This window comes from Anastrepha obliqua, chromosome 1, assembly GCF_027943255.1.
Source record: "Anastrepha obliqua isolate idAnaObli1 chromosome 1, idAnaObli1_1.0, whole genome shotgun sequence".
NCBI classification, from domain to species: Eukaryota; Metazoa; Arthropoda; class Insecta; order Diptera; family Tephritidae; genus Anastrepha; species Anastrepha obliqua.
The window spans coordinates 169,247,717-169,261,389 of record NC_072892.1 but is presented as its reverse complement, the minus strand read 5'-3'; the positions used below and the strand labels follow the sequence as shown (position 1 = coordinate 169,261,389).

Genomic DNA, 13,673 nt, shown 5'->3' with positions numbered 1-13,673 from the left:
ATTTACAGAGGTGACAGGAAACTCTAAACCAAATACTCTAGTCTCACTTGCATTTGGCGCTGTTGCTGGTGCAGCGGGGCAAACATCGAGCTACCCGTTGGATATAGTGCGCCGGCGCATGCAAACAATGGGCGTCAATAAGGGCGCCAACGATCAATATCGCACTATATACTCAACCTTGAAGAAAATTTACAAGTAAGTTTTGCATATAAAGGGTGATTTTTTAGCTATTATCTTTTTAAACAGTTAGTTTAAGCAGCTGACGCATGTTTCGTGTTTTCTTTCACTGTCAAACATCTTCAGTTTGGTCTATAATTTAACCATGAATCGTCTTACAAACGAACAACGCTTGCAAATCATTGAATTTTATTATAAAAATGCGTGTTCTGTTAAGAAAGTTTAAGATCCATTTTTTTTATCAAAAAATTGTGTTCAGCGACGAAGCTCATTCTTGGATCAATGGGTACGTAAATAAGCAGAATTGTCGATTTTGGATTGATGACCAGCCAGAAGAATTGCAAGAGCTACCAATGCATCCAGAAAAGGTCACAGTTTGGTGCGGTTTATGGGCTGGAGGTATCATTGGACCCTACTTCTTCAAAGATGCTGCGAATCGTAACGTAACTGTGAATGGTGAGCGCTACCGTGAAATGATATCCAACTTTATTTTGCCCAAAATGCAAGAGCTTGACTTGCATGACATGTGGTTTCAGCAAGACGGTGCCACATGCCACACAGCACGCGTAACAATGGACTTGTTGAGAGGCGAGTTCGGTGAACATTTTATTTCACGTTCGGGACCTGTCAATTGGCCACCCAGATCGTGCGATATAATGCCTTTAGATTATTTTTTGTGGGGCTATGTTAAGGCTCATGTCTATTCAGACAAGCCTGCTTCAATTAACGCATTGGAAGACAACATTAAAGCATTTATACAGGGTTTGATTGAAAAGTAATGAACCTTATTTTTTAAGTAGTTTTATTAAACCTTTCGGCTTACACAACTAATATTCTTCAAAATAGGACCCTTGAGCATCAATACACCGCTGCCAGCGGTCCGTCCACAGGAAACATTTTTTAAACTCACCCGCCGGAATCGCGTTCAATTCGGCTGTCACAGTTTTTTGGATCGCCTCGATGGAGTCGAAACGCCTCCCCTTCAGCTTTCTTTTCAGCCGTGGGAACAAGAAGAAGTCCGGAGAGGACAGGTCTGGGCTGTAGGGAGGGTGGGGAAGCACCGGAACTCCCATCTTGGCAGAGGTGCAGAGGAATGCAGAGGTGCAGAGGAAGGCGGTGTGCGCCGGCTCATTGTCGTGATGAAGGGTCCGATTGTTGACGAGGTCGGGTCCTTGAACGACTTGTGCCACCGTTTTACCTGGGCACTATACAGAGATTGGTCCCCGTAAGCCTCCTTGAGTAGCCCAATGGTTTCGGTACTCGTTTTGTTTAGCTTTACGCAAAATTTGATCGAGTAACGTTGCTCCAATGATCGCTGTATTTTCGCCACTGCAAAATCCTAACACACTTTTAAAACAGCTTTCACGCGCGGAGCGATATTGACTGCACCGCTGTTGCCAGCGAACTGGGACCGGTTTCTAGTGGAAGTGGAAGGTCCAACGATCATTTTCCCCCACCAGCCGATTCGGTTGATCGCTTGGCAGACGCTCCGCGCGAGAAGGTTCATTACTTTTCAATCAAACCCTGTATGTGAGATACCTGCCGAAACATTGGAAAGAGTATGCCAAAATTGGACTAAGCGGATGGATCATTTGAAGCGTAGTCGCGGTCAACATTTGCATGAAATAATTTTTAAGCATTAAATTATATGGACTGTACTATCGATTTAAATAAAAATATCATGCATTTTTCTGAATTTTACGTGTGTTTTTTTTTGAAAAACTTTCCTATAGCTCTTAAAAAATCACCCTTTACATACATACCGAATGCTAAATAATTAATCGTCTTGTTGCATCTTGCAGGGAGGAAGGCATCAAAAATGGCTTTTACAAAGGTCTGAGCATGAACTGGATCAAAGGCCCGATTGCGGTTGGCATTAGCTTCTCTGCCTACGATTTAATTAAGGAACTGCTTAGGGAACTTTTCCATTCGAAACGCGGCCGATACGATGCTTAAACTGTGCAACTATTATTTTTCGTATTTTTATTTACATATATTTATATATATTTTGTTATGTAATTATTATTTTTTACTTGAAAATGCTAAACGGTGTGCCGAATGCCGAATGCCGAAAAGTGGAATTTATATACGAATATTTAGACGTTATTGCTGTATTCAAACTAAACTTGAGTCAACGTGAAAGGTTCAATTATTAATTCTAAATCAATAGATATACTTATATATGCGTATATGTATGTGCAGGTATATGTGAGTTCGGGAATGGTCAGAGTAATCTGCCGTTTGCCGAAATATGCCTTCATTAGGTGATATAACATAAATTATACGGTTAGCCGTTTAGCTTCGAATTTGTTGATGAGAGCCGAGTTTTGTTCCTTTTTATATGTGTTAATATTATATAAATATTAAATATGAGTAATTTAATGTGTAACTGTAGTAAGCACAATGCGACAATAAATCTAAACTGATTTTTTTTTAATACAGCATATACATACATACATACATACATCTAAAATTACGTATTGGTACATTTAGTAGGCACATACATACATACACGTGCAAGTAAAGAGTGGTTTTCGAACGATTGTCGTTTTACAAGGAATGTGCAAAATAAGTTGTCATGTGTTGGACTTATGAAGATATCAGTTGGTAGATATTTATCTATGTATGTACAAACATATGTATATGATAGTACTCAAATGCTTATAACTAAATACGTATAATGCTCTTTGCAGTTAAGTTACATACATACATGCATACATACTTACATACATAAATGAATGGTAACACAACATTTGTTGAAGTTTCATAAGTCTTTTGAGACATTTTTTTATGTGAAGTATTCGAAAAGTGGTAAATAAAAATTTGCAAGCTGAAAAAACCAAAAAAAAAAACATTATTTTATTACAAACTAGCTGACCCGGCGAACTTTGTTCCGCACTAGAGGCAATAAAAAGCAGATTTTTAATTTTATTAAGTAAATTTTTTTATTAATCAAGTATTTCAATTAAGCTTTAATAGATTGCACCCTTCAGTTAAGCACCTTGTGATACACGACATTTTTTGTTTTATTATCAGATGCAAGAACAAACAACGCAGATGGTTTTCCGACCCGTGAACATGACACATATAATTGACCATGTGAGAAAGATTGATTTTCTTGATTCAGACCACAAACTTTCAAGGATTGGCCTTGTGATTTATTAATGGCATAACCATGTGAATGCAAGACGGATCGGAAATTGAAGTCTTTTAAACTCAAACGGAAGATCGGTTGGGATCATCGGGATCCTCGGAATGACAACTTCTTCCCCTTCAAATTTTCCTTTGAATATCGTCGCGTAAATTACATTGTTCACCAATTTATATACAGGGTGGCTGATGAAAGCCGCTACCAAAAAAAAATTGAATAACTTTTTTTCTTTTTAAGTTATCTGTTCCATTTTTGTTTTAATTTGCAAATTGATCTTTAAAATTTATTAAAATGGATAACTGGGACACGCAAATAAGAATTTGGATAGTCCGCCGCTATCACGCACTGGAGTCCGTAGTTTTGGTACAGAGAGAGTACAGGCGGATGTTTGGCGGCGATCCCCCGAGCAGATGGACCATAATGAGACTGGTGAATAATTTTGCTGAGCAAGGATAAAGGGATAAAAATCGATTTTTTTTTTTTGCATGTTATTGTAGTAAAACATTTCAAAAATACCGTGTTAAAATTTTAAGTCAATCCGAGCAAAACTTTTTAAGTTATAGAGCATAAAGCCGAGCCGCCTCAAACATCTGCCGAGACGCAGCAGTTGCGCGCGTAGTCCGTTACAAACTTTAAACGCGGTTTTCTCGAACCTTTTTTTTAAAGTGCGTAGTCATTGGCATTTGAAAACTACTCAACCGATCCTTTTGAAATTTTGCACACATATTTTACATATAAAAAACCTCCTCTCAACGTTTTTTTTTCGCGATTTTTTTTTATATTAAGGTGGTTTTACACCTACAAAATGGCGGCATTTTTTCGTCAAAAATCACTTTTTACTTCAAACGACTACCAAATGGCTGAAAATGAAAATAAATGGTCAAAATAAACGTTGGGGGGAAGTTTAACTCATACTTTAACTAAATTATTCGATTTTTTTGATTTCAGATGATTCTACGCTGAGATATGCTGACTGCTGCAAAATGTATTTTTGAAAAGACGTCTACGTAAATGTGCTCTCATTCGCTCATTTTGCAATATTTTTACATGAAAATTTTATCAAATATTCTTGAAATGTTACTTTATATTGTAATATGCAACAACTTTTAATAAACTGACTTGAACCGTTTCGCTACATAAATTCATGAAAAAAGTGTTTTTTTTTTTTAGCGTTTATCCCTCGATTCAAATCAGCACTTGATAATTCTCTTCTTGTGTGTCAAAAATGATCTACTTGTTGGTCTCTGTAATTCGCTCGACGATTTCGCATTGCCAACCGAGCCGTTTCACGGGCTACCTCGCTTTGCTCTTGTGATTGAGAAGCACGAAGTCGAGCCATACTAACGCGGCGCTCTTCACGGGCAATTCCTTGTGCTTGTTCAGTCGTTTCATACGCAATGTTTCGTATCCTTCTTGGCGTATCCTTCTCGGCTATGTCGGGAAAGATTCGATCGTCTTGGTCGCGGCATTGATAATGACGATTCAAAGAGAATACAAATTACTATTATTATATATTTCTGGCAAAATTTATATAGGGTGATCAATTAAGAGGAGTTTTTTTCATTTGCGTTTTTTTTACAGATCGCGCGCGAGTTGTGGCAAACTGTCATCGTGGATTTGTTTAACAGCGTTTGGCATTTCATCATGGAAAGACTCACACCGCAACAACGTCTACAAATTGTTCAACTGTATTATGAAAATCAGCGTTCTGTGCCATACAGCTCGTGAAACAATGACTTTATTGAGAAGTCATTTCGGAGAGCAGCTGATTTCACGTTTAGGACCTGTGAGTTGGCCACCAAGATCTTGTGATATCACACCTTTGGACTTTTTTCTTTGGGGATTCGTGAAGTCCAAGGTCTATGCTGATAAACCAGCTACGAGTGAAGCTCTGGAAGCCAACATTACGCGTGTTATTCACGACATTCCAGTCGAAATGCTCGAACGAGTGATTGAAAATTGGACCTTCAGAATGGACCACCTTAAGCGTAGTTGCGGCCAACATTTGAATGAAGTCATATTCAAAAAGTAAATGTCAAAGAATGTCCTTTCAAATGATAAATAAAGGTTTTGAACATAATTTACATTTTTGTTTTTTTTTTAACTATTGAAAAAAAGCACCTCATGATTGATCACCCTATATTATCAAATTTTCTACTTAACCATAGATGCGGTTTTGTTATATCAGATATTATAGTGACCTCACGGAAACGCGTTCGAATGAGTTAAAAAGTATCCTATGTCCGTCTCCTGGTTCTAAGTTACCTCTCAACCAATTTTCAGCCAAATCGGTTCAGCCGTTCCCGAGTTATAAATAGTGTAACTAACATAACTTTCTTTTATATAGGGTTATTCAATAGGTGCGCTTCAACGTTTTTCCGATAGGGAGGGCGAACGACGCAATATTTTTTATTTTTCGCTTGTCATTTGTAAACTTCATTAGTATACATTTCATCATGGAACGCTACACACATGAGCAACGATTGCAAATCGTGCAAATTTTTTATGAAAATAATCGTTCTGTTGCTGCTACTTTAAGAGCATTACGGCCATTTTACGGTCCTTTAACAAGCCGTCCCGTTTTGGAGTTATGTGAAGTCATTGGTCTACAGTAACAAACCGGCGACGATTTGTGAGCTCAGAGCCAATATTGAACGCGAAATTGCTGGAATTTCGGCCGATTTATGCAAAAGAGTGGTCGAAAATTGGGTTCAACGATTGGACTTCGTAAAACGTGTACGCGGTGGTCATGCAAAAGAAATCGAATTTCATACTTAAATGTATATGTTGAAACTCGATAATAAAAAAAAAATTAGTTAAAAAAGTCAAACCGTTTGTGTTTTATTCAAAAAAGTTCAAAAGTTGCAGCGCTCTCACTGAAAAACCCTATCTATATATATAAAAATGAAATGATGTTCGTTTGTACGCATTTTTTTGGGCCGATACGAGGCCAATTTTATTCGTTCTTTTTTTCATATTATAGGGATCCACTAGGGGAAGGTTTTTAGCAAAAAAAATTTCTTTTAAATATTTTCTTCATATAAAAAAAAGAAAAAATCAAAATATTGTACAAAACAAAACTTGCTCGATTCTTAGATTAAAGTAAGTTTCGAATCGACATTCATTTTATGTGTACAACTTTTTTTGAATTTTTCGTTATTGTATACAGAAATTTCAAATGATTCGAATGAAATTTTTTTTTTTTTATTTCTTCCATAAAATATTACACCTGTCGTTAGACAATAAGTAATTTGATTTACAAAAAGATGGAATGAGAGTGATATTGAAGGGCCAATGCCCCCAAGCTCATTTAGAAGAAATATATACATATTATTTAAAAACAAGTGGTTAACAAACAATGACATATACGATTAGTTGACAATTGATTACAAGGATTTTGCAAGATCTGTTGGTGTTTGACGGTTAAGCCGACTTTGGGTAGATTTTTCTTTATTTGGTAGTCTTCTCATCATAGGATTTGTATGCGTTAATAGTCTATTTATGTGTCTTCTGCTAGCGCTTTGTATTGTTTCATCAATAGTATCGATGTCAAGGTCGCGATGAATATCTGCGTTAGGTATGTACCAAGGTGCATTAGTTAAGGTCCTAAGTATTTATGAAAATAATGTTTCAATTCAATTGAGCAATGCTTTCTTTGACCAATTCTATATGGAAATGAATGCGTTTGCAAAGGATGTTTTCGGCTATGAACAAATGTTGGAATCGAATGAAAAAGGAAAGAAACGCGAAATGATAAAAAAAATTCTTGGAAAATTTAAAATGAATGGTGCTTCATTGGAAAAATTCAAAGGTAATAAGAACATACACAAGATAAAGTTAGAATTCGAATTTTTAGATTTATTTTGTTTATTTCTCATTTTTTCAGAAGTACACCACACAACAACTCATTCCAACTCTGATTTTGAAATCCTGTTGGAATTGGTGATCGATAATTTTGTCACTATAATGGTCAATGGAAATTTGCGTGTATCAGACCCTGCATATTATTTACCATATCAACTTTTTATGGAACATATGGACCAAATGAACACAAAAAAATAATTTAGTTTTGTTTTGATTTTTTGCAACATTTTGGTTTTCAGTTAATACAATAAAAACAATACTGTTTTTTCGTGAACACAAAATTCTAAATTTATTACGTTGTTTGTTTAGAATTTTTTTAGAAAAAAAGTAAATTTTTTGGTTTTGAGGAAATTTGTTTATTGTTGCTATTTGTGAAAGCGTAAATATTTGTAAGTATTTAACTATAATCCTAAAAGTTAATGGAATACCACTATGACACATAGAAAACATTTTTTCAAAGGGGTGTTTCTCGAAAATTATAAAAAAAATTGTTTTCAAAAATTTTGAAGAAATAAAGTAAAATAAAAAAATTTCGAAAGCATGAAATTTTTTCAAAACCAAATTTTCCTCAAAAAGATAAAAGAAATTTCTTCGAAGAGGTGTTTTTCTAAAATTACAAAAAAAAAAATTTCAAAAATTTTAAACAAATAAAATAAAATAAAACTTTTTCAAGGGTATGAAATTTTTTCAAAACAAAATTTTCTGAAAACCAAATAAAATTAAAAAAAAAAAATGGTGTTTTCAAAGCATTTCATATTCCACTATTAATAGAGAATACATTTTTTCGAGGGGGTGTTTTTCAAAGCGGAAAAAAATCTTTTTTAACAAATCAATTTAAACTTTTACAAAAGTATGAAATTTTTTCAAGAACAAAATTTTCTCAAAAACGTTAAATTAAAAAAAAAATAGTTTTTTCAAAATATTTAATTTTCAGCAATTAACTGAGAAGAAATTTGTTAGAGCGAAGTGTTTTTCAAAACTTCAAAAAACACTTTTTAACCAAAAAAAATAAACCTTTTTTCAAAAACAACAGGAATGATAACATTGCCTAACAATTTCTGCACTTTTGCACAGTCTAAAGAGGCATTGATACAGAGTGTATTTCCAAACATAGTTCAACATTACAAAAACCATGATTGGCTCAGCGCAAGAGCAATTTTAGCTGGGAAAAATAAGGACGTCAATGATATAAATTCAGCTATTTTAGATCAAATACCTATTGACATAGTTGCGTATAAGTCAATAGACACTATTACTGATCAAGATGAGGTCGTAAATTATCCAACTGAATTCTTAAACTCACTCGATTTGCCAGGCCTACCACCTTACAATTTACGATTAAAAATTGGAGCACCGATTATTATGCTGCGCAATAGTAATGTGCCCCGACTTTGCAACGGTACCAGACTCGCTGTGAAGAAGCTAATGGGTAACGTTATCGAAGCAACAATTTTGAAAGGAAAGTACAAAGGAGAAGACATTTTGATACCCAGAATTCCACTGATTCCGTCGGATTTACCATTCGATTTCAAACGTTTGCAATTCCCTATTCGCCTTGCCTTCGCTATGACAATTAATAAGGCGCATGGACAGTCTCTACAAATGTGCGGTATTAATTTAGAATACCCAATTTTTTTGTCATGGACAATTGTATGTAGCTTGCTCACGAGTTGGCAAACCATCGTCATTATTCATTTACGCGAAAGATTGAAAAACCAAAAACGTCTACCAAAAAGTGTTACAATAAAGTTCGATTGAAATTGTATCAAAGAATTTGCTTTGTTTCGTATTAATTTTATTCTCTTTCAGCAAATCATTGAATTTATCGAAGCGGGCGAGGGTACGCTAGTCCAATATAAAAACATTCAAAAATTTCTTCAATTCAATTCAAAAAAAAAAAAAATATTAAGAATTTATCAGATATGGATAGTTTTAGGGGTTTATACAGTTAGAAGGCCGAAAAAAGCGAATTTTTCAGAATTTTTTCTGAGAAAACTTTTAAAATTATTGATCTAAAAATTTGTACAAATATTATGCTATTTTTTAACTGTATTTTAAGTCTTTGTATTGTAAAAATATGTATTTGGAAAGGAGCTACAGCTGATCTCCGAGAGTTCCTCTCAAAAAAGACATTTTGCGGTGACCACTATATATCTGAACTGGGTCCTCTGAAATTAAAAACCCAAACAGATTTCGTTAAAGTAATGTTAAATCTAGTAATTAATCGAGGGGATAGCAAAATAAATTTTTTTGATAAAAAGGCGGCTTATAAAAAAAAAATTATCGGCGAGAAAAAATTTTCGATTAATTACTAAAAAATATATATTTAAGAAGCTCGTGTTAAAATTTGAGACTAATCGGTTAAGCCGTTTTCGAGTAATGTTGGTCACCGACTTTGAAAACACCATTTTGTGAAAAACGCGTTTAAAGTTTGAAAAGCACTTTACATAGCACTCTGAAGCGCCTTTTCAAATTTGCGTGTAACTTCGAAAATATTCACCGGAACGATATTTAATTTTCTGTGTGTATTCTTAAATATTTGTGCATTAAGAAAAAAAAAAAAGAGGTTGTCTGTAAAGTCGGTTTACTGACGATAGTTTAACGTGATAACGTCATAAGAAAATACTGATTGAATGGTTGCATTTTTCAAAAGAAAATTTTAATTTTATTTGTTTGATAGATATTTTGTATGGATATAGAGAATAAGTTAACATTAACATAACATAACATAACATAACATAACATAACATAACATAACATAACATAACATAACATAACATAACATAACATAACATAACATAACATAACATAACATAACATAACATAACATAACATAACATAACATAACATAACATAACATAACATAACATAACATAACATAACACAACATAACATAACATAACATAACATAACATAACATAACATAACATAACATAACCTAACATAACATAACATAACATAACATAACATAACATCACATAACATAACATAACATAACATCACATAACGTAACATAACATAACATAACATGCTGTTCAAGCAAGGTAACGACGCATGAGCAAGATAACGACGCATTTTTTGCTGCGTGGAGCCGGCTACATAGAATTATAAGACGTTGTCACGTCAAAAAATAATAACATTAAAACAATAGGTATTATTAACAAACTTGGTTTTATTTTAAATTCTTCAAGTAAATCAAATTAATAATAATCAATAAGAAGGCATATGCAAATACAAATACGTGAATTTATATTATATATGTACATATGCACATATACATACACATATACGCTCCCTTATGTAGGAGAGAGCAAGCTTTGTCGTTCGTTCCGCGCTTTCGCTTGCAGTTCATTCAAGGTAACGGCAATGAGCAAGGTAACGACAAATGAGCAAGGTAACGGCAATGAGCAAGGTAACACTAATGAGCAAGGTAACGACACATTTTTTTGTGCGTGCAGCCTGTTAAATCGAATTATAAGACGTTATCGCGTCAAAAAATCGATTTTTTGAAAATTCTAACTGTATATCGTATAAGCCCTTAATCAAACATAATAACATTCAAAAATTTCTTCAATTCAAAAAAAAATTTTTTTTTAATTAATCAAATATGGATAGTTTTAAGCATATACACATCTACATACTATTTAAGAAATCGCTAAAAGGCATTTAACTGAAAATATTCCATTTGCCCTAAACAACCAATTCAAAACTAGACAGCCGCAAAAATTTCGCTCGCCTAAAGACTTCCGTTTCCGTTTTGCGGCAGCACATTCACACACTGCTTAGCGCATCGCACATAGCAACCCTGTTAAACGCTTGGTGGATGACAGGTATGCTGCCTTATTAATTTTCAGAATATGAAAATTTTCTTTCTTACTCAAATTCATTAAGAATACGTTCCACATTTCATATATTTTACTCACACACGTCAACTGTCAAGTGGATGGCAACTCCATGCGCTAATTCACAATGGAGGCATTTATTATTGCAAGTTGCAACTATCATACATATCCACACATACACACATACATATGTGCATATTTGTTAGTTTTTCGAGTGCGCAGTATGCAATTTTCGCCGATTTAATTGTAAACATAAACCGTGAAACTAAATTGAATATTGCAAAGGAAACTCTCTCTATGTTAAAGTATTTAATCAAATAATCGATGCGAAATTGTGAAATTATGCGCTCAGGCTTACACTACTAAGCCATATCAATTCTTGGAAGTGACCTTGAGTTCTTATCCACCGGTTGCAATAATAGTGGGAGAGCAGCTTCTACGCCTGCCAAACTTGTTAAGGAAGGTATGCAAGTGAAATAAATGCGCAGATATTGCGAAGTAGTTTTTATATGACTAATGTAATTAAGAGTATTTGTTGTTACTTTACTCATGATGAATACAAAATTGTAAGCGAAATGGATGAAAAACATATTAGAGCATATTTTAAGCGCAACAAAAATGCATTGAATAATTTCGTACTATTAATGAATGCAAAAACAAGAAATACAACTACAAGAAACTGGACTACAGTGTTGACGGTGGGTGGCGGGCGTATTATGCAGCGAAAACAATAGCAAAAAGGAATGTAGGCTAATCGGACTTTTTTGTTTTTGCCGAAGTTATACATATGTTCGTCGGTGCAACCCTGTCGCTAGACTATCGTTTTTAGCAGCATTCTTCGTAACGCTCGGCTAGAATTTATACAGCGCCGGCCGTTTATTTCATACAGTTATTTTCGTTCATTCGTTTAGTGAATTACTAAAGTTGGTTTTGCGCGCAAAGTGTTGAGCAAAATATTTACTTATTGAAAGTTAAGTTCGTTTTGTGCGACGTTTTGTTAGCAAGCCGCAACTGACTACTAATTGTCCGCAGCAACTCGTAAAGAACTGCCCGCAATTTGTGCTCGAAGTGAGTTGGGGGTGGTAATTTTGATGAGAAAAAATGTGTAACAAAATGAAGTGATTAATTAAAAGCTTACATTTAATTAGAAATATTATTGGAGACTTCGAAAATTGTTTGTAAAGTTTAAAAAATCCCCATTTTTTTTTTTTTTTAAGAATTTATATTCTGTTGATTATTATAAAGAACTAGCGGACCCTCTGCCTGCTTCGCTAGGCATATCAAAATTAGAAATGAATAATGAACACTCGATTTAGATTCACTCTATGTGTATTTATTCTTTTTTTACAATATAAAATTAATGTTAATTTTAAACTTAAACTAACGCAAAGCCTTTTCGTAAACTACATTTTTTGTTTTGCCCTGAGTTGTGGTATAAATAAACAGAACTGATGGCTTTCCTACACGTGAACATGATACATATAATTGTCCGTGGGAGAAGCATGGATATTCTAAGTCAATTCAGCGTAATTCCAGCGATTGTCCTTGTGCTTTGTTTATTGTCATTGCAAATGCAAGACGTATTGAAAATTGCAATCTTTTGAAGTCAAAAGCTAAATCTGGTGGAATCGGCGGAATACGCGGAATCAATACGTCTTCACCTTTGAATTTTCCTTTTAAAATTGGTGCTTCAATAAGATTATTAATGACCTTTTTGACTGCTAATCTGCTAAGTAAAATAATTGGTGCACCAACTTTCATTTGTAAGCGATGAGCCGGCAGTCCAGGTAAATCCAAGGAATTTAAAAATTCTGTTGAATAATTTACAGCGTCATCTTGATTTATAACTGTATCAATTGATTTAATTGTTACAATCTCACCAGGCATATCATTTAAAATATTCGCATTCAATTGACCAACATCCTTATTTTTCGCAGCCAGTATTGCTCTCTCAGCTAACCAATTGTGATTTTGATAATTTTTCGCAATATTTGGAAAAACACTTGAAACTAATTCTTGTTTTGTGTGTGCAAAATTACAAAAATTATCTGGCAAAGTGATTAAGCCAATAGCAGCATCAATAGGAATTTGTCCATTTCCTATCTTCAGAAGTTGTCTTGAAAATTCGTCAGCCGATGCATAATTTTGCAAATAAACTCGCAGATTTGTTTTCAAGGTCAAAGTTTTTACGTGCCTCCATAAATGGGATGTCTTTAAACATGCTTTTAATTCACCTGCTGGTGTTGAACGGGGAATTATTGGCAAATTTTGACGAAAATCACCAGACAATAATATTAAAGCACCACCAAATATTTCTTGATTATTACGTAAATCTTTCAAAGTTCTATCCAATGCTTCCACTGATTTTTTATGTGCCATTGCACATTCATCCCACACATTTAATTTGCATTGTTGCAAAACTCTTCCCATTCCAGTAAGTAATTTTCTTTTTTCTATTGTTGAAATTAAATTTCTAATTCTTTTGGCCGCATAAGTTGATTTCCAATAAGTTAAAACAAAATAATTGAAAAGTAATGAATTTAATCAAAAAAACATGAAAAACTTACAATGTGCATTACAATCGCTAACAACAACAACGAAACCACCGTTTTTTTATTTTCACTGATTATTAAAATTTT

General features: G+C 34.0%; 2 protein-coding genes across 5 annotated transcripts in view; both read left to right on the top strand.

Annotated features, from left to right (window-relative positions):
• LOC129240683 (mitochondrial coenzyme A transporter SLC25A42) overlaps positions 1-2,629 on the top strand; it is a 65,337-nt gene extending 62,708 nt beyond the window's left edge. Inside the window, exons 7-8 of the mRNA XM_054876623.1 lie at positions 9-195; positions 1,980-2,629. Coding sequence (XP_054732598.1) covers positions 9-195; positions 1,980-2,133 — 341 coding nt within the window. The 3' untranslated portion in view covers positions 2,134-2,629. The remainder of the gene's footprint in view (positions 1-8; positions 196-1,979) is intronic.
• Positions 2,630-11,210: 8,581 nt separating this feature from the next.
• Positions 11,211-13,673, top strand: part of LOC129240657 (signal transducer and transcription activator-like) — a 32,654-nt gene continuing 30,191 nt past the window's right edge. For 3 of the 4 annotated variants that reach the window (XM_054876611.1, XM_054876604.1, XM_054876589.1), the window contains exon 1: positions 11,920-12,102. The gene's annotated coding sequence lies outside the window, so the exon portion shown is untranslated. Of the gene's footprint in view, positions 11,498-11,919; positions 12,103-13,673 lie in introns of those variants that run through there. The other variant, XM_054876597.1, reaches the window with a different exon arrangement.